Genomic DNA, 25,551 nt, shown 5'->3' on the forward strand with positions numbered 1-25,551 from the left:
GAATAAAAAAATCACCCCGGCCTGCCGCCAAACCCTCAGCCCGTGTTCAGACCTTCAGGTCCACTAACACCAGTTGAGGGGCCATGTACAAAGGGCATGCTTTAACGGAGGCCTGGGTGACCTCCGACTGCATTGGTATTCGTTACCTCGAGTTGGCAGTTCACCTCGCTTTGAGCCACCGCTGCTCAGCGAGCTGGTACTGGTCTGAAAAGACAACATTGCGACCGTTGCGCTAAGCTTCCCTCACATGTCACACCTCGCCCGTCACCTCCTCGGAGTCAGAAGCTTCTGAGGTCGCTTCATTCCACTATAAAATTCCTCCGGCCTGCTCAATCTTGCCGCCAACGAGCCTCATGACAGCTAAGGTCAGGGAGAGTGGAGACTCCATCCCCTGGCGGTCCAGCTGAGCAGGGACCACTTCGGGGCCGCACAGTTACATCTGTTGCCTCTCCGGACTCGTCCCTCTGCCAGTTGTGATTCTGTCTGAGCAGACATCCCTTGGACAGACACTGGCTCTCAGCTGACCCCGGGGCCCCGCAGAAATGAGTTCCCCAGTGAGCCTTCTAAGAAAGCGGCTATGCGATTCATTATCGTCTGGCGCTGCACAAGTTCAGGGATTTATCACACTCAGGTGTTGAGCAGAAATGATCCTGAAGTTCAGTAAATTATCACACTTAGGTGTTGAGCAGAAATGCTCCTGAAGTTCAGTGATCTTCACATCTAGTGTTGAGCAGTGCTCCTGTCTTGAGCATGCATGTCGCATGCACCTACTGTGCTAAGTCAGGAGTGGAACAGGTCTTGATAGTTGCCCCTTATTGGCCCAACCAGACCTAGTTCCCTCAACAGCCTTCCTGACTTCCCCTGAATACATTTCAGGGACGGGGCATGATGGCACCCACGTTCTAAAAACTGGACGGGGAGGTTCAGGTGGCTACCACAAGAGATATGTGGTTGTGACCATCACTTCTGCAAGCACCCCTTTTAAGATAAGGCAGTTGTGCTAAATTAAAAGTGGAACCTATTCGTTGAATGAGTCTTCTCTCCGTGAGGAGATCCTAAGAGCGTTCGGTCATTTCAGTGCTCTCTTTCCTGCAAGTTGGGTTGGAGTAGGCTGTTCCTTCACCCTCAATATGACGACGAACATCATATGCAGAAGCATGGGAAGCACGTCCTGATCGTCAGGTTCCTGAGGGAACAAAGGTCATTCCTGCGCCCCTCTTACCCTCTTGGGCCTATCTTTGGTGCTACTGCACTGCAAAGACCGCCCCTGAGCCACTGCAGGCAGTGAGTTAAAAATTCTGTTTTTACAGTTCTCCTGCTCGAATGGTCTCTTCTAGAGGGTAGAGACTTGCTTGCTTTCGGTCAACGACTTGTGCCTGGATATGTGCCGAAGGTTCCTACCTCTCCCTAAGAGGGACCAGGTGGTGAGCCTGCAAGCGCAGCCCCAGAGGAGGCAGCGCTTGCAGGCTTCTTTGCAGGCTTTCTCTGTCCGTCCACTACATCGCGGTTATGTGCACAGAACGCAAGCGTTATGACCTCAGACCAGCTCTTATCTGTTAAGGAAATCAGCAGAGAGGGAAGGCTGTTTCCAAGCGAGGTTGGCCCACTGAATGTGGCTGCCTTAATCTTGGTGAAAATCCCGAGATGCACATGTCCACTTAGGTGGTGAGCTTCTCTTAAATGAGTGTGTGCTCCCGCCTAGGCATTGACACAGAGTGCTTTGCTGACAGATATTCTAGAGTTGGGGGCTGGGTGACACTTTAATCGAACCGCTGCTTCCCGTGGGCTCCCTTCACTTGAAGCCAGTTTCACTGTTAGCCCAGTTCATTGTGTCGGCTTGCGGCGCCATTCCCCTCCTATGGACTGGATACGTAAGCAATTCTTGCTCCAGATGAGTTCCCCTTTTTTAGCCGAACCCTGTCGAGTTCCTACATACCATTCGGGAACGGACGTGGCGGAACGTCAGAAGCCAGGCCTATCACTCGTATGCACTGGTGGAACCTGTGTTAGGCTGGGTCCATATGCTGTGATCCGTACGGCGATCCCATATGTGTATTCTTCCACGGTACGGCTCCCTGCAGCAAGCCTGTGTCTTCCCTTGGCAGAGCCTTCTCTGCCGTCACTGTCCGGCTGAGTCTTCCCCCTGTCTTAGACTGGAGCCACCCCAGTGACATTCCATATGTTGTAATGCCAGGTCATCCGCTCAGTCCATATGTGTATTCTCCACGTTACCTCCCTTCGGGGCAGGATGTGGCTTCCGCAGTGTCCTTTTCTTCCATGTACAGGGAATGCTTTCCCAGTGGTCCTGTAGGAACAGCAGTGACTTCCCTGGCCTAAGCCCTGTCCCCTCCCCGCCTTATATTGCGGGGGGATCTGGAGGCTTTTGTCTAGGCACTGGAAGGTGGCAGCACTAGATGGCGTTTTAATCGTGGAATCCCAATCAGTCGACTACGTCGAACGTAAGCGACTGAAAGAGAACGTCTCGGTTACATATGTAACCCTCGTTCCCTGAAGGAGGGAACGGAGACGTAGTCCCGTCGCCACTATTGCTGGACCACCGCTGACTCCGAGTTACGCTCGGCTCCTCAGCGAAAAACAACTAGTGTGTGCATCCACTTCCGTATTTATACCCGCGCGCGGGGCCGGAGTGTGTGATGCAAGTCACGCACGCCAATTCCATTGGCTCGTTTTAATAGTACTCGAAGATGACAGGCTCTCTAAGCTTGATCCCAATCAGTCGACACGTCGACTATGTCTCCGTTCCCTCCTTCAGGGAACGAGGGTTACATACATAACCGAGACGTTTAACTTGGTCTACACTATCACACTAAACTGCATTTGAGTGTGTTGAAAGTTATAATGTTATTCTATGTGTTTGTTGGCTGTATGAGACTAGCAGTAAGCTAGATCAACATTAGAATAACATACAGATCATATATAACGTTTCATCATGTTAAACTATATAACATTGATTAGTTTTATGTACATTTGCTCACCTGTCTAATAAAGTACCTGTAAGAGCTCTGTCAAGTCGAAGTAAGTCACGGACTGGAGCTCTCGGCATCTCGAAAATGCCACGCATCTTTCTGTTTTGAATAATTATTTACTATCATTCCCTGTTGTTTATACTGCTAAATATAACTTACTCAACATCACATAGTAGTAGTAGTAGTAGTAGCCTTTATTGTCATTGGTCACAAGTACCAACGAAATTAGCCATCAACCTGTCCATACAAAAATACATACAATATGACAAGGGGGTAGACAGGACAGGAAGACAGAGCATTTAGGAAGAAAATACAGCATAACATGAGGAGAGGTGAGGAGAAAAAAAAAAAGGCAACCCCCAGACTATGCTCCTGTGAGGAGTACAGTTTGGGAACAGTAAAAAACACCTCAGCAACATTTGCACATAATCAGTACACTCTACAAACATGAACACACAAGACTTGCAACAGGGGAGGGGAGTGGGGGATGGAGGTAACCCAGCTCAGACAGGTATCCGTCCGGTCCTGCAGCCATTCTCGGCGCTGGTCACAGACCCGCCTGTCAGACTGGTGGTACAAAGCGTTGAAGGCGAGGGATGGGGGGTGGGGGGGTGATTGCATATCTGTATATATGTAAGAGTTCGTGTATGTGTAGGCCTGGAGAGTCACTATGCCTGGCATCATAATCTTAGTGCCTCAAGTCCGCAGGATTGTCATAGCGATACACAGCAAGTTGCCATGGAGACAACCCTGATCATGTCCCAGACAGAGTCAACAATCAGCAGGTGTTTGTGGGGAGTGGGGGAAGGAACGCAAGAGCGTCTCACTGCAGTGCTCTTCCGGAGGAGTTGTTGTTCCAACAGCGGCCTTGGCCAAGGCCAATGCTGGATGAGGGGGGCCGAAAGCAGATAAGATTGGGATTGTTTGGTCTTGGGACGAGTAGCCGCATTCCGATTTACACAGCCCCTGGTCCATTTTGGTCTCCGAAACGATCCATTTGCCTTTGCAGAGCTGTGAGCTTCTCCATGATGTGCACCTATTAACCTGACATCGCTAGCTTCAATCTAAATCGTTGCTAGCACAACACGCTAGTAATTCGCTAGCCTGTTAGCGTGCCATCCGTGCACTCTAACATTTATTTTGCTCGCGCATTTTACAAATCCATCAAACAACTGTGGTGAGTATCAGTCAGTCAAACAAACACGGTGAGTTATGTCATCTTCTCCTCTTATTGTCACTTCCACTTCATGTAACATGTATAGCATAGCCTTCTCTGTCAGCACAGAATTTACATGGGATAATTGCAGGGAGATAGTCAGGCTGACGGAGAAGATTTCAGAACTAGAGACACACATCCAAACTTTAATTGAGGTTAATTGTAAGAGTTACAATTTTTGGATGCGATTAGCTTAGTGAACACTGTACATTGTTCGGTTCCGGCTGTAGTAGAGCCCGTGCAGCAGGGCAATTGGGTGACGGTGAGACGCTGTAGTCACGGGACAAAACACTGCTCTTCCGTTCCGATTACAACACTACATCAAATATAGCAAGGAGACTTTGTTCCCTTTAATTGTTTATTAATAAACAAGTGTTTTCAGTCAGTGTCGCTGCAAAGTTGACGACGCTGACTTGCGATCTTCAGTGAACACGCCAGAGAGAAATGCACATTTCATACGGATTACAGCAGAGAGCAGTCTGTCTTTCGTTTTGAATTGTTTTGTTTAAAAGTAGACATTTGAATATAGATATTTCTCAGGTCTATACGCTGAGTTTCGGTTCATTTATGAGACGAGTTGCAGTTCACGCGCCGGCGCCTCCGTGTCGAGATTATCTATTGTCCGCTATATTTACTTCTTATTTATTAAATCCAGGCAATTGGTTGATGAAACATTGATTAAAATTAAGATACAATTAATACAAAACGAAATTCACTTAATGAAAGGCTTTGTGCTTTCTGTTTGAGCCGAGGTCTCTGTGAAAGTTTTAAAGCACTTTAGTGCCGCTTTCAGAGCTTGTCACATCCGTAACATTGTTTTTTCCTCATTAATGCGAACACGAAAAATAAAAGAAAAGGAATATTTTATGTTCTGTTGAGAGCCAACCCTTCTTCATCCGGTTGGTAGTAGCCTATTACTTTTGATTTGCGCAGTGTAATTCACAGAATTGATTTCTCTGCTACCAGCCTCTGTCACGTATTGTGTGAGCTTGTGATGACTAGGGAAAGCGCGCAGCTGAGAAGTCCTGATTATATTGTCTGCTATATTTACTTCTTATTTATTAAATCCAGGCAATTGGTTGATGAAACATTGATTAAAATGCGTTGTGCGAGCGACAAATCTCCGACAGTAAACTGATGCCCCATTCTGCTTTGTAACGGGCGCTTTTTCGCGTCTAGGGTAAACAGCTGTTGCGACGCGAGCAATAACGGCCGCGTCCGGTGTAGACACAGTGTTAAAGCTCATTCTGCCTATAACGCTACGTTACACAAGCAATAATTTATATAATTATAACACTATGTTTCACGTTTAGTACATTTTGCTTACTACTTATTTAAAAATAGTATAAAAGTACTGTACATATGTAATTAAAAACGTTTTCATTATGATATTATTAATTTTACTTTAGTAAAAAGATCTGAGTTCTTCCTCCACTGGTAGAGATTAGAGGAATTAAGACTAAAAATAGAAGATAATAAGGTTTTGTCAGTGACACTTTGATATATTTATTGATACAAGTTATGTTTTATATAACGTGACTAAATTAAAAGACAAAGTCGTTAGTGAAAATTATGCAACAGTATTTATAATATAATATAATATAATATAATATAACATGCAATGCAAACTAGTTTGGTTACAGCTCAAATGTATCATTCTCATTCTATCATTCACCCTGTCTCCATTACATATCTTTGTCACACAAGTGTTTGATCACCACATTTGAGTGATCATTGCAAAACGTGTATATATTTATTCTGTTTATACTGTGTGTATTCTATATACAGTACCCATCAAAAGTTTGTACACACCAATAGGAAAGTGTGTCCAAACTTTTGACTGGTACTGTACTATAATACACATACATAATATTGCTACTGTATTATAATATACACATAAATAATATCGGCCGATATATCGGTATCTGGCTTTTTTTTATCGGTATCGGCCCCCAAAAATCCATATCGGTCGGACTCTAAATACAATGCAATCAGACTTTAGCCATGAAAATGCCACAAGTAACAGAAATAAGCACAATTGTCAGCGCATGTCAGAACACCTCCAGGGCCCAGAAAACACCTCAGACCCCAGAGGGTTAATGTAACAATATCTAGTGTAAATGATAAATCACGTTTGAGATTTGTGCTGGCTACTGTATACAGGCCACCAGGGCACCATACAGACTTTATCAAAGAATTTGCTGACTTTCTATCAGAGTTAGTACTGGCTGCAGATAAAGTCCTAATTGTTGGTGATTTTAATATATATGTAGAAAATAAAAAAAAATTGAATGAATTATATATTTGAGATGTTTTTATCTTCACATCTGAACAACATGTCTGTGTAAATTTGTTTTAACAAAAATTGTGTTAAAACATAATATGTTGGATATAATTTTTTTTACATTAAAAAGTGCAAAAGCCACACATTGAGTTTTACTAATATCAATATTTGCATTGGTTTTAATGATAATTGCTGATGGCAAGTTGACAACCATGATTAAAGTACACTTTTACACATAAATACCCTTGTGGCGAGCAGGACGAGGCCGAGGGACGTGAGAGATGCGAGACCGGTGCGTCTCACAGGTGTCGTTCATTATCACTCGCGCCACCGACCTCGCATCTCTCACGTCCCTCGGCCTCGTCCTGCTCGCCATAACCCTGATTTAGGCTTTTATTTAGTTATAATAAACTAAAAATCCAATTGAATTTTTTATCCGATTAATCGAAAAAATAATCGTCCGATTAATCGATTATCAAAATAATCGTTAGTTGCAGCCCTATAGACCTATAATTTCTGCCACTAAAGATTGTTTTATAAAAAATCTTCCTGATCAGTTTCATCATCTCAGCATCACAGATAGCTTAGAAGAACTCGATATTGCGACAAACTTTTAACTCTTTCTTGTCCAGCACTGTAGACACAGTTTCTCCTTTGCGCTTAAAGAAGATTAAAGAAAATAGTCCAACGCCATGGTACAACAAGTACACTCAAGCCCTTAGGAGAGCAGCCAGAAAAATGGAGCGCAACTGGAAGAAAACTAAACTAGAGGTATTTCGCATTTCATGGAAAGAGAGCACGATTGCATACAGAGAGGCCTTAAAAACTGCTAGATCTGCTTATTTTTCAACCCTATTAGAAAAAAATAAACAAAACCATAGGTATTTATTTAAAACAGTGGCTAAACTAACGAAAAATACAGCTTTAAGCTTAGATGTTTCCAAGCAGCACAGCAGTAATGACTTTATGAACTTCTTTACTTACAAGATTGATAATATCAGGGAGAAAATTATAACTATGCAACTGTCTACTACAGTATTGCATCAGGCAGTGCATTGTAATCTCCCTGACAAAAAATTTGATTCATTCATTGCTATAGGACAGGATGAATTTTCTAAACTCGTTAAATCGTCTAAATCGACAACATGTATGTTACCCTATACCGACTAAACTACTAAAAGAGATGCTTCCAGAGGTCATAGATCCTCTTCTTAATATCATTAATTCATCTTTGTCATTAGGATACGTACCAAATACCTTTAAGCTGGCTATGATTAAACCACTTAAAACCGTTAAAAAAACGCAACTTGATCCTACAGAATTAGTCAATTACAGGCCAATCTCGAATCTACCTTTTCTGTCAAAGATACTAGAAAAGGCAGTATCAAGTCAAGTCAAGTCAAGTCAAGTCAAGTCAAGTCAAGTCATCTTCATTTATATAGCGCTTTTAACAATGTAGATTTTTCCAAAGCAGCTTTACAGTGATAATAGGAAATTAAAGTAACAGATTGTTTTGGCTTTATGGCAGCTCTAGAATAAAGTTATTTTCCAGTTAACCCTCTGGGGTCTAAGGTGTTTTTGGGGTTCTTGAGAAGTTTTGACCTGCCCTGACATTTGTGCTTTTTTCAGTTGCTTATAAACATATTAATGGCAAAGGTGTAATTACACTCTATATACCACAAACAGGGCGTGGGGGTGAGAAGATGACCTGAGAAAATGCGTAAACTGCAACAACTTTTTGGCGTAAAAATGGTACGATACGCAGTTTACGCGTGCATATGATACGCACTTTATGGTGTGTAATACACAGCACTTCACACCCCTAATCCTACCCAAGGGGTTTACAGTGCGTATCATTTGCACGCGAAAACTATTTTTGGCGTAGGCTATAAACGGTACTAGAAATTAAATTCGTGCTATAGATACGCACTTTCATGAGATCGTGTTGCTTTTATGATATATTAGGGCATATAAATGTTAATTTACAGTTTAATACGTTGCTTATACAAAGACATTTTATTTCAAAATATTTCAGCCGATTTTTACTCATCTCAGTATAGCAATATAGTTTGGTAAAAGCTGTTCGTTCATTCATTCACACACAGATGCGATTCATATTTAAACAGTCTTTTTGTGAGCTGTAGTAAACAACAGCGCGCATCTGTGCCATTCATTCACACACATACATGCGATTCATATTTAAACAGTCTTTTTGCGGTTAACATACACTATTCCATATCTCGATTAGAACAAAGCGCTTAATAATAAAAAAACTTACTATTCACAATCCTCAGATGGATCCGTTGCTCCTCGAAATTAATTTAAACCAGCACTTCTGAGGTAAATTTCCCAGGATTATTCCTCACAGCCTCGTAAAACGAGGTAAAGTACTGTAATCTGATTAAATTTGATGTGTTTTATCGAGTTGATGTGGGCGTTGACACGTTTGCATGGATCACCTCAGATCACTTGCGTTTGAATAGCGCGCTCTCTCCGTGGGCGTGATCACATTAAAAGATAATAAGCTATAAGGAGCTGTAATGAGAACGACTGACATCTCTCTCTTTTCATATAGATTACATAAACAAAGAATATTTGTTTTTGTTATTAATTAGATCATTTAAAAGTACACAGTTAAATGATTTTAAGATATATAGCTCATGCCTGGGTGAATAGTATTCGCTGAGTTTTGTTTAAGTTTAGAGACATGCTCCAAAAAAAAAGTTCACAGTGACGGAGAGCCAGAAAGCACACCCCGTTTATTTTCTTTATTTTACAAAAGCACAATATTTTATTTTGATTGTAAGTGGACACATAAAAAAGAAGACATTTAACAGTTTATTTTTTTCATATTTTTTAAGTCTGTATGACCAAAAATGATGGAGTATTTTAAGTCTATGTTGCTGCTATGTGAAAAAAATCGAGCAAAACGCGCCGGCGCTAGCCGACCCTAGAGGGTTAAAGTTGATTTTGATTGATTCACTTCCGTCGCAACGATCATTTGTTATTAACTTAGGGGCCACTAACACAACACCGTTTTAACAGAAAACTCTTAAGTTCTCTCTACGGAAACTTTAAAAACGCGAACCTGAACGCTGATAGCGTGCACATGCGTATTAAGAGTTCATTCTATAGGTATGTGCGTTTGAATATATGTGCGCAGGCTGTAGTACTGAGACAGCTCTCATTAGAGTCACAAATGATTTGCTCTTATCATCCGATCGTGGTTGTATCTCTCTATTAGTGTTAATCGATCTTTGTGCTGCATTTGACACTATCGACCACAACATTCTTTTAAATAGACTCGAAAATTATGTTGCCATTAGTGGAATTGCACTAGCATGGTTTAAATCATACTTATCTGACCGTTATCAGTTTGTAGCAGTCAGAGCATATCAGCGGAGTGGAGCGTTGAGAATCTCAGCTCATCGCTCACGGAACTGTTCACCCCTCCGCTCCCACGCTTAAAGCCACATCAGGGCGCTCCGCTCATTATCGCTCAGCACTCAACGCAGTTTGCTTCGCGCTCCACTCAAATTTTATTTTAAGATAATCCATGCGATCACTCCCGTGTGATCATCAAATCCAGATTAAGTTAACTCAATACAATATTTCAACTTTCCACATCCACCCCGGCCCGTTTACCTTCAGGAGTCAGAAGTACCGTGACTACTGTCCTCGCTTAAATCAGTCAGACGGTGGCCGCGGGAGTGGAAGGGGGATCGAGCGGGATTCTTTATTGCTGTCGATTTTCAGTCTCTTTTTAATGATAGGCCTTACACATCTGTCAATCATCCCCGCCATCCTATTGCGTGCAAGACAACCGTTTATCCCGTAGTTTGCAAAAAAATTATTAAAAAAATGAATCCCTCGTAAAATGGCGATTAATACCTTTTAATGGCCTTAATTTGTACTAATTTGATTTACTACCTTTTAATACTTTTTAAAACCCCGTGGACACCCTGGACTTCTAAAATTCAATGTTAGGCTGCATAGTTTAGATCAGCCGGAACCGGGAACACTTCCCATAAATCCTGATGTACTTGGTACATCATAAGAAGGATGGAGTCTACGCTAATATTAGTCTCTCTATTTATCCCGCGGTTTACTGCAGTCTGCCGGATCCAGGCCGTATCTAGATCTGATGAAGTACCAGTGCCTGGACACGACGACAACGCAGTCCTGAAGTGTCAACTAGTCTCTCCCCTGTGAAGGCCTCCCTCCCTTCACCTCTGTACAGATAAAACGTTGTCAGAATAATTCCCGTTCGCGTAGCTACGCAGACGCGACAATTTCTGTATTATAAATTTTTAAGACCAGACAAGTAGTTTGTTGAGGGTTGATTTATGAAGGACTACACGCCTGCGCACATATATATTCAAACGCATACCTATGGACTGAACACGTGATGCCATCTGCGTTTTCGCGGGTTTGCGTTTTTGAGGTTTGCGCAGAGATAACGGATAATCATTTGCACCTTCAAGCCTATTTCAGAGAGTGCGTTCTCGGGACACCAGGCCACCAGGCTGGAGTGCATTGGGAGTTTTTCTGTTGGAACGGTGTTGTGTTAGGGGACCCTAAGTTAATAACTAATGTTCATCGCAACGGAAGTGGATCAATCAAAACTAACTTTAGCTGGACAATAACTTTATCCTAATGCTGTTGTAAAGCCTAAACAATCTGTTACGGTAGTTTCTATTATAATTGTAAAGCTGTTTTGAAACGATCCATACTGTTAAAAGTGCTTTATAAATGAAGGGGACTTGACTACAAAAACGGGAATGTGACGTCATGATTGACAGCTGTGATTGACAGCTTCTCTAAGCAAAGTAATCAGTGAGGCACCAACAGCTTTTTTGGGGAATTTCGGGAGGAGATTGGAGCTTCAACTTTAACTTCTACATGTCCATAACTGTTTATTTCATTTTGTATTAACCGTTTCTGAGGGAGTGAGGGTGGGACCTTGATATCGTGGCTTTACTTTCTGATCACTACAGCGCAGAAGTAGGTCCCGCGTTACTACTGTGCAGAAGCAGGTCCCAAATCTGCACAAGTTGTCATCGCCATATTAGGACTTCACTTTTCACAAATGGAAGAGAGTGAAGGGGCGTCGTCCATCTTTTTTTACAGTCTATGATAAAAACCCATGCACTTATCTTAGATGTTGAATTTCAGAGGATTTCTGAAAGCACGCTGCACTGCTAAGGCAAATGCTACCCAAGTATTTGAAGGTTGAGCAGCAAGCTCATTGGCTACTGATACGGCAGGAACCAATCAGCTGCGCACTAATAGATAACGATGTGATTATGAACAGGTGAGTAAAAGGACCTATTAGCCTGCACCTACTAGAGTTTCATGCCAGAACTTTGTGTGTATATATATTAGGTGAGTGCAACATGCAACTAGAACAACATGCATCATTATGAAGTAAAAATGGTATATACACTACTCAAAGTCAAGCTGAGGTTTCTAAATATATATATACCTAATACAAATAAATAAAACATCTCCAGTTATCTAGCAGAGCATTCATTTAGTTTGTTATTAAAAAAGAGACAATCTAGAGCTAAATTTGTTGTTTTTTAAATTAAGCTGATTGCTCGTTGCCGCGGCTGTCAGTTGCATGGATGCAGTGTTCTCTTGTGGCTCGCGCAGTCTTCACTCGGATGCATGCTTCAATCTATCGCCATTGCGGAGACTCTCTATTCGTTCCGGTGAAATCATAAAACAAAATGTACACAAAGTGTCCCTGCTTGATATATACTGTAAACCACTGATGAACATATTTTGTTTTGATGAGAAAAAAAAAATCTATACGTGTGCGAATTAGAACCCAGAACCTCTGACACGCTTGGGAAAAGTTTTAACCCTCTGGGGTCCAAGGTGTTTTTGGGGTCCTTGAGATGTTTTGACATACTCTGACATTTGTGCTTTTTTCAGTTGCTTATAAACATATTACTGGCAAAGGTGTAATTACACTCTATTTAGCACACACAGGGCTACCATAATGTGTTATCAACATGTATGTACATTTTTGTATTTTTGAGAGAATATTGTTTATGCGTGGTTATTGAAAAATCTAAAACTTAAAGTTTCTGAAATAAGGCCACAAAACACATACTAAATATCTGTCCACAAGACTTTTGACTAATGGATGTTGTGGCCTAGAGTTTTTTCTTCAAAATGATCTGAAAATCATCCTGCCTTATAATTCACATAACACAATAGATTGGTTTAAATTTAAAAATGACACTTTTTGTTTGGAAAGGCAATATGCGCAGGGGTGTGACCTGCTGTGATTCACACCTGAGAAGACAATGGGCCCGCATAATGAGCGCATAATGGGGCTGCATACTAATGACCCTTTCATTCAGGTGTGTCACTGTCTGAGCCACAAGAATGCAATGACAATATATATATATATATATATTATTTTTCAAATTGTGCTTGCAAATTGTATAATATCAAATGTAAAAATTTCTAGTAATTGTGCAGTTAATTATCATACTGTTTTTACAGAAAGTTTGGGAATGTATCCCAAATGTGTCACTAATAAAAACAATACAAATAATTTAAAGAGGAGGCTTATATTGAGCTTTTAAGATTTACCTAAGATTTATTTATATGTAGCCTACACATATTTTTGCTATTTTAATAAAAAGGTTACAATTACAACAACAATTAAAATTTTAACTATATTTCAAATGTAATCTTTCTTTGTATATATTAAAGTATACATTTTATCATACATATTTCACAGTTGCGGATTAATTATTTTGAATATAGCCTACAATCGAACAAACACTATAATAACATCTTAGAAAATAAGCTTATTTGATGTGGCAGTATTTTACAGTAAAAACGACATCTTGTCTTTCATATGTAACATATCGTTTTTATGATTAGGACATATAAATGTTAATTTGCAGTTTAATACGTTGCTTATACAAAAATATTTTATTTCAACATATTTCAGTCGATTTTTACTCATCTCAGTATTGGAATATAGTTAGGTAAAAGCTGTTCATTCATTCACACACAAAAACGCGATTCAAACAGTCTTTTTGTTTACAGACACTATTCCATATCGCGATTAGCACAAAGCACTTGAAAATAAAGAATGTACCTATTTCCTCGGCTGGATCCGTTGCTCCTCCAAATGAAACTACCTGTAGCCTACTTCTGAGGTAATTTTTTCCAGGATTATTATTAAGATAGTACTATTATTCCTCACAGCGTCGTAAATCTGAGTCTCTTTCGGTGGTTATCCAGCTGATGTGGGCGTGGATCGCCTCAGAGCATTTGTGTTTGAATAGAGCGCACGCTCCGTGGGCGTGGCCAAATTAACTTTAATGAGCTGAGACGAGAACGACTATCATCTCTCTCTTTTCGTACAGATTACATAAAATGAGAAAAAATTTTTTTTATATAAATTACTTCATTTAAAAGAAGATAATTCAGGCTTCATGCCTGTGTGCCTGTATACCTGTTTGACTGAGTATTTGCAGAGTTACAGATGATTTTTCGGACGCGTTTCAGAATGGACTTCACTGACAGAGAGAACGCAGAACGCGCATCATGTTTATTTTTCTTTATTAGGCGAAAAGCACAACACTTTGTTTTTATTATGAGGTTCCACAAAAAAAATACAAACTTAACAGGATCGAATGATGTACAACACTTATATGTAAGATCAAAATTAACAGAGTAATTTGAGTCTCTTTTGCACTGATAAGGAAAAAAGTGAGCTGGTATCGCCGGCGAGACCGCCGACCCCAGAGAGTTAACCACAAGACCATTAAGGTACACAAGCAAAATCGCTGATCTATAGATTTATTCACGTGAAAATTCTCGGCACTAACAATATTAGTAGATCTCATTAACCCTCTGGGGACCAAGGTGTTTTTGGGGTCCTTGAGATGTTTTGACATGTCCTGACATTTGTGCTTTTTTCAGTTGCTTATAAACATATTAATGGCACAGGTGAAATTACACTATTTAGCACAACAGGGCTACCATAATATGTGAGCAACATGTATGTACATGTTTGTATTTTTGAGAGAATATTGTTTATGCATGGTTATTGAAAAAAATAAAAATTAAAGTTTCTGAAATAAAGCCACAAAACGCATACTAAATATGTGTCCACAAGACTTTTGACTAATGGAAGTTGTGGCCTAGAGTTTTTGCTTCAAAATGATCTGAAAATCATCCTGTCTAATCATTCACATAACACAATAGATTCTTTTAAATTGTGAAAAACATTTTTTGTTAGCCAAGGCAATATGCGAATGGGCGTGAATGGCCCAACCCCATTGTGAATAATTAGGTGGTTGAGAAAACAAAGACCCCGCATATTAATGAGCCTTTCATTCAGGTGTGTCACACAAGAAAGAATGCAAGGACAATACACACACACACACACACACACACACACACACACACACACACACACACACACACACACACACACACACACACACACACACACACACACACACACACACACACACACACACACACACACACACACACACACACACACACACACACACACACACACACACACACACACACATACATACATACATACATATATATATATATATATATATATATATATATATATACATATAAAAAAAATCAAAATATAAAAGAAAGTCAAAAGCACATTTTTAGTCATACCTGGAAACAAATCCTGTTCAAATAGGTTATATGGGCCATTCTACAGAATTGGTTCAAAGTTAGAGTTGGAAACATCTTGAAAAGAAAATTGTCTTTTTCCATAAATGTCTTAGTAGGCCAATACATTTTATCATACATATTTCAAAGTTAAGGATTCATTATTTTGATATAGCTTGCATTGGAACAAACACTATTCTTAGTTGATTAGTTTATTGACAAAACATACTATATATTTAACATATGAGCAGAAACTGCTAACAAAAGCTTATTTGATGTCTATTTTAGAGTTAAAACTTTATAATCTATCCAAAACTAGTCACACACACACACACACACAGAAACATGATTCAAATTTAAACAGTAGGCTATTTTTGCGTTTACAGACACTAACGTTATTATATATCGCGATTAGAACAAAGCACAAGAATAAAAACACTTACAGCTCAGCTCGCTCCTCGAAGTGAAAATAAACCAGCACTTGTTCTGAGGTAGGTAAATGTCCCAGGATTATTCCTCACAGCCGCGCAAGACGACGGTACATTAATCTGACTAAATATAGTGTGTGTACCGAGTTTATGTGGGCGTTTACACGTCTCAATGTGTTGCTTCGTTTGAATAGCGCGCGCTCTCCGTGGACGTGTCACATTAGCGGAATAATGAGATGCGAGAACGATAATGAGAACGGCTGACACCTCTCTCTTTTTATATAGATTACATAAACAGAGAATATTTATTTTAGTTTTAAATTAGATAATTTAAAAGTACAAACTTAAATGATCATAAACATATATTGCTCATGTCTGGGTGAATAGTATTCGCTGAGTTTTGTTTAAGTTTAGAGACGTGCTCCAGAAAAAAAGTTCACGGACATGGAGAGGCAGAACGCACACCCTGTTTATTTTCTTTATTTTACAAAAGCACAATATTTTATTTCGATTGTAGGTGGGCACATAAAAAATTAGACATTTAACAGTTTATTTTTTAATATGTCTTAACTCTGTATGACCAGAAATGATGGAGTAGTTTAAGTCTATTTTTCTGCTATGTGAAAAAAATCTGCCAAAACGCACCGGTGCGTTTGCCGTCCCCAGAGGGTTAAAAGACTAATTAAACCCAATGTAAAATTACTATTGAAATTGATTTCTAGACATCGTAATGCTATTTTTTTCTAAAATTGTTATTGTTACCACACACACACACCTGTCCCACCCACTTTTTAAAGGGGTCATATAATGGTACATGCACTTTTACAAGTTGATTGTACTGAAATGTGTGTTGGCAGTGCCTGTACACAACCATCATATAATGATAAAAATCCATCCAGTGTTTTTGTTTTAATCTCCTTATATGTTTTCCTCTGTCTCAAATCGAGCCGTTCGATTTTGTGACGTCACAGCAGCGTTTCAACCTATGGTTTCAACACAGACCCGTCCTGAGCGAGCTGTCATCATAGTCCGTCATTGTTGATACGCTGGAGCAGAATGGCGTCTAAGCAATTGTGGTGTTCTGTTCTTGGGTGTAATAACTTTCTTTTACTGTCTATGGTAATAACGAACACAGAAGTCATTTTGATGTTCCTAAATCTGAACCGCTGAAGACGCACTGGCTGAGTTTTGTTTTCGAAGGGAATATTCCCCACGAGCAACGTCAATGCTTTCATGTTTGCGCGAATCATTTCTCACCAGACTGCTTTATAAACGAGGGTCAGTATAAAGCTGGTTTTGCTAAGAAGCTGCTCTTGAAAAAAAGAATCGGTACCAACTATTCATGTTCCTGCTGCACCTCCAGAAGAAGTGAGTGTAACGTTTAATTAACCTTTATATTAATCTTTGCAAATCGCGAAAAAAAGTTGTTCATGACCATTAACTGTAACCTCGATCTGTCAACGAACTAACCTATACATCAGTTAACACATAGCGTTCGTATCTCCCTACGCTACCCAGCCAGTACATACAAAAATAGATCAAAGTGACATTACGTTAACCAACTATTCAGAAACGTCCTTGTCGAACTTCTTTGCGGCCGTCATCTTGTTCCGGGTCCGACTCCGGTTCAAACTGATACAGTTGCACAGATGTGTCCTCAGAGACTCCTCCTGCCATTCTTTCTCCAAAATATACCCTCAACTGTTGTCAAGGCAACACTCCACGTGCGTTGTGTCAAAACCACTGATCTACACTCACCTAAAGGATTATTAGGAACACCTGTTCAATTTCTCATTAATGCAATTGTCTAATCAACCAATCACATGGCAGGGTGTGGTCCTGGTCAAGACAATCTCCTGAACTCCAAACTGAATGTCAGAATGGGAAAGAAAGGTGATTTAAGCAATTCATTTAAGCAAACAGTGCTTGAGGGCCGGTCTGAGTATTTCACAATCTGCTCAGTTACTGGGATTTTCACGCACAACCATTTCTAGGGTTTACAAAGAATGGTGTGAAAAGGGAAAAACATCCAGTATGCGGCAGTCCTGTCGGCGAAAATGCCTTGATGCTAGAGGTCAGAGGAGAATGGGCCGACTGATTCAAGCTGATAGAAGAGCAACTTTGACTGAAATAACCACTCGTTACATCCGAGGTATGCAGCAAAGCATTTGTGAAGCCACAAAACGCACAACCTTGAGGCGGATGGGCTACAACAGCAGAAGACCCCACCGGGTACCACTCATCTCCACTGCAAATAGGAAAAAGAGGCTACAATTTGCAAGAGCTCACCAAAATTGGACAGTTGAAGACTGGAAAAATGTTGCCTGGTCTGATGAGTCTCGATTTCTGTTGAGACATTCAGATGGTAGAGTCAGAATTTGGCGTAAACAGAATGAGAACATGGATCCATCATGCTTTGTTACCACTGTGCAGGCTGGTGGTGGTGGTGTAATGGTGTGGGGGATGTTTTCTTGGCACACTTTAGGCCCCTTAGTGCCAATTGGGCATCGTTTAAATGCCACGGCCTACCTGAGCATTGTTTCTGACCATGTCCATCCCTTTATGGCCACCATGTACCCATCCTCTGATGGCTACTTCCAGCAGGATAATGCACCATGTCACAAAGCTCGAATCATTTCAAATTGGTTTCTTGAACATGACAATGAGTTCACTGTACTAAAATGGCCCCCAGAGTCACCAGATCTCAACCCAATAGAGCATCTTTGGGATGTGGTGGAACGGGAGCTTCGTGCCCTGGATGTGCATCCCACAAATCTCCATCAACTGCAAGATGCTATCCTATCAATATGGGCCAACATTTCTAAATAATGCTCTCAGCACCTTGTTGAATCAATGCCACGTAGAATTAAGGTAGTTCTGAAGGCGAAAGGGGGTCAAAGACAGTTTTAGTATGGTGTTCCTAATAATCCTTTAGGTGAGTGTATATAATCATTATTATCAAAACGCCCCAAAGAACAGAGTGAGCGAGCCTCATTATCATTTAAAGGCATATGCACTGAAACGACGTGCTGAAAACAAAGCTGTTTTTGACCAGGTAAAATTAGCGTTTTCTTACAATACTAATGAGAATTTTTAATAAAAGTATATTACAAAGTTTTGATTTAGACCCTAAAGATTCATATTAACTTGTACAAAAATGGCATTATATGACCCCTTTAAAACAAACTTATGCCACTGATCATGCGTTTCTCTTAGAACAGGCACGGATATTCATGAGAAATTGCGCTGCGGATAAATTAGCATGATCAAAAACTTGCGCGGTCATATTTTTCCTTAAAATAACTAATCAATAATGTGAATAAAGTGAGTAATTTGATTAAACTATTTCAGATAGCCCTTCGGGTAGGCCGGTTATGTATTTTGGTAGCCCGACTGGAAAACACAATAGCCCCAGGACGTCGGGCTAGCGATTTTGCGAGCCCTGGTCTCCTTACGGAGTCAGAATATAAATATGTGTCAAGATTCAGTTCTCCGGCGCCTTTTTTTTTTTTTATCTGAACCCATTGAGTATGAGATGAGCTAGCAAACCAGAAACATGTGGCTCTCAGTTGGGCTGCCTTAAGGGGTTAAAATAACATAAAAGATTATGGAGTTGTAACCCCCCTCTTTCAAATGGAATGTACAGAAGCTATAGGCGAAGCCTGGAGTGTCTCTTGTTCCAAATGAATTTAACAAATGTCTTCTTTATATTTGAAAAAAAGGAAGGAGGCTGAGTTAGGATTATTGACTGAAACAAATATAAAAATTTAGGGAGTATATTAATTTTAATGGTGTTCACCCTTTCAATAGTAGTGAGAGGGAGAAACATCCATCTATTCAAACTTTCATTTACTTGAGCTATCAGGGAAGTGTAGTTGGATGCAATCAGATCCTCTACCCTTGGAGTAACCTTTATTCACAAATATCTAAATCCATCAATAGAGGTTTTATAGGGATGTTGAACTGTTGGATTCAGCCTTTCTTGTTCATTAAGAAAAAGTATAGGTGATTTTGATTTGTTAAAGCTGCAGTCCGGCATTTTTCCTCTTTGTCGCCATCTCTGTTCGAAATCTGCAATTGCAGTCATTCGCGGAATTATCAACTTTACGTGGGTTGTAGTTCAACACCCTCGACACGGCACAGCGCGGATGAACACAGTGTTTGAGGAGAGTGTGCAGCTGTCAGTCACCGCGCCGATGTGGATATTTTCATTCAGAATCACAGATTATTCTTTTTGGAAGTATGACCAACATAAGAATTTTCACCGGGAAATGTCATCTGAACTAGTAAGAAACATTCACTTTTGTTCTGGTTCTGACATTGCAGTAAATCACGCTGATTAAATCTAACAATTGCTTATAAGTTATCATTTCACGCAAAACCGTGCAAAGTAGCTATACTATGTTCTCTAATTGTTAATGTTAACAACGTCAGCAAGCATTGCGTGACTACATCATGTAATGTCCTTCCGATATTATCCTTGTTTTCGCATGGGTCCGGTTGCAGTCTCTTTTTTTCTGTAGCCACTCCGAAGTCCGAACGAAGTCTTTTGCATGTTACAGCGGGTGAGTCTCTAGTTGTCACTGATGATGATCGTCGTTTGAACCTTTCTGGATCCGCCATCAAATTGATAAGTTGAATTATATCAAGTGCTGTGAGAAAAGGCTATAAATCTCTACCTCCAACATCCTCACACGCAATATAGCTTATACTAGCCGAGACTCCTTCTTTATGTGTACAGATGCGACGTAATGACGCAAAGACATGCTCGAATCTCCCGCGGAAAGCCACCAGTACCACTAAAATTAAAAACATTATTACAAGCTTACCGTTTTGCATCGAGCTAAGGCAAGCAGATCGTTTTGAACACTGGCTGGTTATGTATTTTATCAAATATGTATTTTGGATAATTTTTAACCCAAAAAAAGCTACGGACAGCAGCTTTAACTTTATAGCCCAAAAAGATTCCAAAGTCATTAATCAGATTATTAAGAATGGGTATTGAATCTTATATTCAATACCCACTCTTAAGGGATAGTTCACCCCAAAATGAAAATTATGTCAGTAATTACTCACCCTCATGTTGTTCCAACCCCGTAAGACTTTAGTTCATCTTCGGAACACAAATTAAGATATTTTTGATTACACCTGAGAGCTGGATCACTCCTCCATAGGCTTCTAGTGGATTGAAACTTGCCGGCCCAGAAAAGTTAAAGACATTGTTAAAATAGTCCAAGTGACTACAGTGGCTCAATCTTAAGTTAATCAAGCGACGAGAATACTTTTTGTGCGCAAAAAAAACAAAAACAAAAAAAACCCCACTTTATTCAACTATTCATTTCCTTCAATTCAATTAAATTAAATTCAACTTTTGTTCGCCATGTATACATATACTAGGAATTTGATTTGGTCTTCTCCATGCAGGCAACACACAGTAAAACAGAAAGACAAGAAAACAAGGACAAAAACACAATACAAGGACAAACAAAGACATTATGAGCAATAAGTTAATATAAATGTAAAATAGTGTTGTGTTAAATAAAAAAAAACAGAGTGCAATGTATTCCAGGTTTAAAAGTCATTTAGGAGGGCTATTGCTTGGGGGAAAAAACTGTGGCGGTGGCGAGATGTTTTGGACAAAATGGCCCTGTACCGCTTTCCAGAGGGGAGAAGATTAAACAGACTATTGGCAGGATGAGAGGGGTCGGCCACAATCTTCACAGCTTTGTTAATGGACCTGGAACTGTACAGGTCCATGATGGAGGGCAGGGGGCAGCCGATGATTCGCTCTGCTGCCCGGACGACTCTTTGCAGTCTGGCTTTTGCATTGGCTGACGCAGAGGCAAACCAGACCGTGTGGGAGGATGTTAGCACACTCTCAATGACCGCTCTGTAGAATTGTACCATAATGGGGGGGGACTGAGCAGTAAACCTTTGAGGCGGCGGAGGAAGAACAGGCGCTGCTGGCCTTTCTTCACTAGTTGGGAAATGTTATTGTCCCATTTGAGTGTGTTAGTGATTGTTGTGCCCAGGAACTTAAAGTGCTCTACCACAGTCACAGATGAGTTGTTAATGACCAGAGGAGGATGAATCGGGGTTTTTTTTTGGCGAAAGTCCACTATCATCTCCACTGTTTTATTGATGTTAAGCTCCAAGTTACTGATTGCACACCAGGACTCCAGGAGACTGACCTCTCTGCGGTAGGCTGACTCATCGTTGTTGGAGATGAGGCCTATTATGGTGGTGTCGTCCGCATATTTGATGGTTTTGACAGAAGGGTCTCCAGAGGTGCAGTCATTGGTGTACAGTGAGAATAGCAAGGGGGACAGCACACAACCCTGGGGGGCACCGGTGTTGACTGTGCGGGGCTGAGAGATGTAGGCCCAGCCTGACATACTGAGTCCTGTTGGTGAGGAAGTCTGTAATCCATGAGCAGAGGAGGGGGTGAATGTTCAGATGGGTCAGTTTGCTGTGGAGGAGGTCTGGGATGATGGTATTAAAGGCAGAGCTGTAATCCACAAACAGGAGTCTTGCGTAGGTGTTCCGATTGTCCAGGTGTTGTAGAATGAAGTGAAGTGCAATGTTAATTGCATCGTCAACTGAACGGTTGGGTCTATATGCAAATTGAAGGGGGTCCATGAGGTGGTCAGTAGAAGCTTTGAGATAAGAGAGAACCAAGCGTTCAAATACTTTCATGACTACAGAGGTGAGGGCGACCGGTCTGTAGTCATTCAAGCAGGTGATCTTGGGCTTTTTCGGCACCGGAATGATGACAGCAGATGTAAAGCATGCAGGTACTTGGCATAGTTCTAATGACTGATTAAAAATGTCTGTAAACACTAGAGTCAGCTCGCTGGCACAGTGCTTGAGGGAAGCAGGTGACACCATGTCTGGTCAACACTCTTTCCTGATGTTCTGACCTTTGAAGAGCCTCCGAACCTCATGCTCCATGATGACCAGTGGAGCAGATGGGGTGGTGGCAGGAGATGGAGGGGCAGGGGGGATGGAGTGGGGGGACCCGCGCGGGGCTTCGAACCTAGTGCAAAACACAATGAACTTGTCTGGTAGATATGGGTCGGTGGAGGCTGGTGGGGGGTGCTTTTTATAGCCTGTGGCAAATTGTAGGCCTTTCCAGACCGCTCTGATGTTCTTATCCCCGACCTGTTGTTCAATCCTGGCCTTATACAGCCTCTTAGCATGCTGAATGGCTTTGCTGAGTGCGTATTTGGCCTTGCTGTAGGCAGCCTTGTCTCTAATCCTGTGGGCCGCCTCCTTCTCTTTCCTCCGTAGCCTTACTTCCTTATTGAACCATGGCTTACTATTCCCATAAATGACAATAAATTGTCTGGGAATGCAAAGTTCCTCCCAGAAGTAAATGTAGGACGAGCATGTGTCTACATACTCAAAGTTATTGCATGCCAGTTTAATAGTTTCCCAGTCTGTAATATCAAAGCAGGCCTGTAGTGTTTCAATAGCAGCGGGTGACCATTTCTGTACAGCCCTCTTGATCGGTTTTTGTTTTTTGAGTAGAGACCGGTATGTGGGGATGAGTTTAATCACAGCATGATCGCCATTGCCTAGTAGCGCACGCGCACGATATGCCTCTTTGATGGAAGAATAGCAATGATCTAGAGTCCGCACCAACTGAGGGTATTTCGGAAGTTCAGATCTCAGATCAGTGTGGTTGAAATCACCCAAGACAAATACAGTGGAGTTAGGAAACTTATTCTCTACTTCTGTGATATGATCAGCTAAAAGCTGCTGCGCTGTGTCGGCGTGCGCCTGTGGCTGAACATAGACACACTCAAGGATAATGAATGATATTTCCCTAGGCGAGTAGAAAGGTTTGCAGTGTATGGCCAGCAGTCCCAGATCGGGGGAACATAATTCAGCATTGATGACTGTTAAATCGCTGCACCACTCGTTACTCACATTAAAGCAGACACCTCGGCCTTTTGTTTTCCCAGTGGCTGTCGCATCGCGGTCTGCTCTGAATAGCTGATAGCCAGGCAGGTTCACCGCCGTGTCAGGAATATTGGAGTGAAGCCAGGTTTCCATAAAGCAGAACGCAGCAATATGGGAATAGTCCTTGTCCGTCTCCAACCGAAGTTGGAGCTTTTCCAGCTTGTTGCTGAGTGATCTCACGTTAGCCAGTACTAGTCCCAGTAAAGGTGCACGGAACCCTTTCTTCTCCAAGCGGCGACGGCAGCCGGCTCGATTACCCCTCGCTCTGCTGCGGGGGAGTAGCCTCCATGGACAAGCTCTCGAGTGTTTGTATGGGCTACAATCCGTGGAGTTTCTGAGGATATCCGAATGAAAACCCTGCAAATCAGGGTGGCAACTAAGGGATGAAGTTGCACTGATGTATAGTAGTCCATCTCGAGTGTAGGTAATTTTCATAATGGCGCCGGACGATAGACATACACACGTACAAACTTTCCTCCTGCACGAGATCTCCACGGCCGCCAACTAAGCGCCGCCTCCTACGTGAGTCTACATACCTGTGGACCTTCTCTGTGGGCCTTCGAGAGTTCACGTAGTGTAACTGCGCAGCGCTTCTAGGTTGTACGTCACACGTAGGCTCACTATTGGCCAATGCTCGTCATGTGTGTGATGCGTGTGACGTACAACCTAGAAGCGCTGCGCAGTTACACTACGTGAACTATCTCGAGGGCCACAGAGAAGGAAATGAATAGTTGAATAAAGTCGTTATTTTTGCTTGTTTTTTACGCACAAAAAGTATTCTCGTTGCTTGATAAACTTAAGATTGAGCCACTGTAGTCACTTGGAATATTTTAACGATGTCTTTAGCTTTTCTGGGCAGGCAAGTTTCAATCCCTTAGAAGCCTATGGAGGAGTCATCCAGCTCTCAGATTTAATCAAAAATATCTTAATTTGTGTTCCGAAGATGAACGAAAGTCTTACGGGGTTGGAACAACATGAGGGTGAGTAATTACTGACAGAATTTTCATTTTGGGGTGAACTATCCCTTTAAGTTTCATTAAATATATAATTATGTCATCTGCAAATAGAGAAATCCGATGTTCTAGGCCTGCAATTTCAATTCCGTGTTTTGTGTTTTAATGCATTTCCTCTCTTTAAGGTTTCACAGAGGACATTATTCCAAGTTCTTATTTGAAAGTATGGGCAAAAATGGGCGCTGAATTATTTCTAGGTTTTTAACTTGTAAAAAGCAGTGCAAACTTGTAAATCAACATTTTCTTCAATCTCACATTTCAAAATTAGGTCCTTATTTCAATTTCTCAATTTTCATCATTTATATATTTACATATACAACCGTTTTCTTGCTACTATGGATGCTTAAACTGATATATTATAGTCATGTATGAGGAGCACAAACGCAAAAAAGTATTTGGGTAAGCATAGGTTCAATGCCATCTGTTACACCTACCTATGGACTACTTTGGTAATGAAGTCATCAGTGCAGATCAAAGCATCAGATAAACCCTTATAGAGTTTACAGGCTACCTGCATCGAATCAATCACCTCCATCACCACTGAGAGCAAAAACAGACTGAGTCAGACTTCAGAAGAGGCAACACTGATAACTTAAATTTAAATTGTGAGAGGTAAACATTTTTCCTTACCACATACAAGTGATTCATTTACAGGGTGTTGAAAGGACACACTAAAACTTGAGTCTGTTAGTGGACACACTTCAAACTGCAGCAGTCCAGGAGTGTCTGTTAAAAACAAGAAATTATTTGGGTTGCACTTTATTTTACAGTACATGCACTTACGATATATTTGACTAAGAAAGTACTGGGTAAAATAAGGTTACGTTTAGGGTTAAGGTTACGTTTAGGGGTAAGTTCAGGGTTAGTACCTAGTTATTACCCAGCTATTGTAATTACTATAATAAGTACATAGTATGTACATGGGGAACAGGACTGTAAAATAAAGTGCTACCATTATTTGCAAAACTCTGCATTT

At 41.0% G+C, this 25,551-nt stretch overlaps 1 protein-coding gene across 1 annotated transcript in view; it reads right to left on the reverse strand.

Moving 5' to 3' along the window:
* The window catches only part of med1 (mediator complex subunit 1), a gene marked incomplete at its 5' end in the record, with an annotated part of 177,798 nt that overhangs the window by 33,834 nt on the left and 118,413 nt on the right, over nt 1-25,551 (reverse strand). The window contains 2 exons of the mRNA XM_056254493.1: nt 25,010-25,115; nt 25,206-25,301. Of these exons, the coding sequence (XP_056110468.1) occupies nt 25,010-25,115; nt 25,206-25,301 (202 nt within the window). The remainder of the gene's footprint in view (nt 1-25,009; nt 25,116-25,205; nt 25,302-25,551) is intronic.

Source organism: Rhinichthys klamathensis, unplaced genomic scaffold (genome assembly GCF_029890125.1).
Source record: "Rhinichthys klamathensis goyatoka isolate OS25496 unplaced genomic scaffold, OSU_Roscu_1.1 h1tg000001l_1, whole genome shotgun sequence".
NCBI classification, from domain to species: Eukaryota; Metazoa; Chordata; class Actinopteri; order Cypriniformes; family Leuciscidae; genus Rhinichthys; species Rhinichthys klamathensis.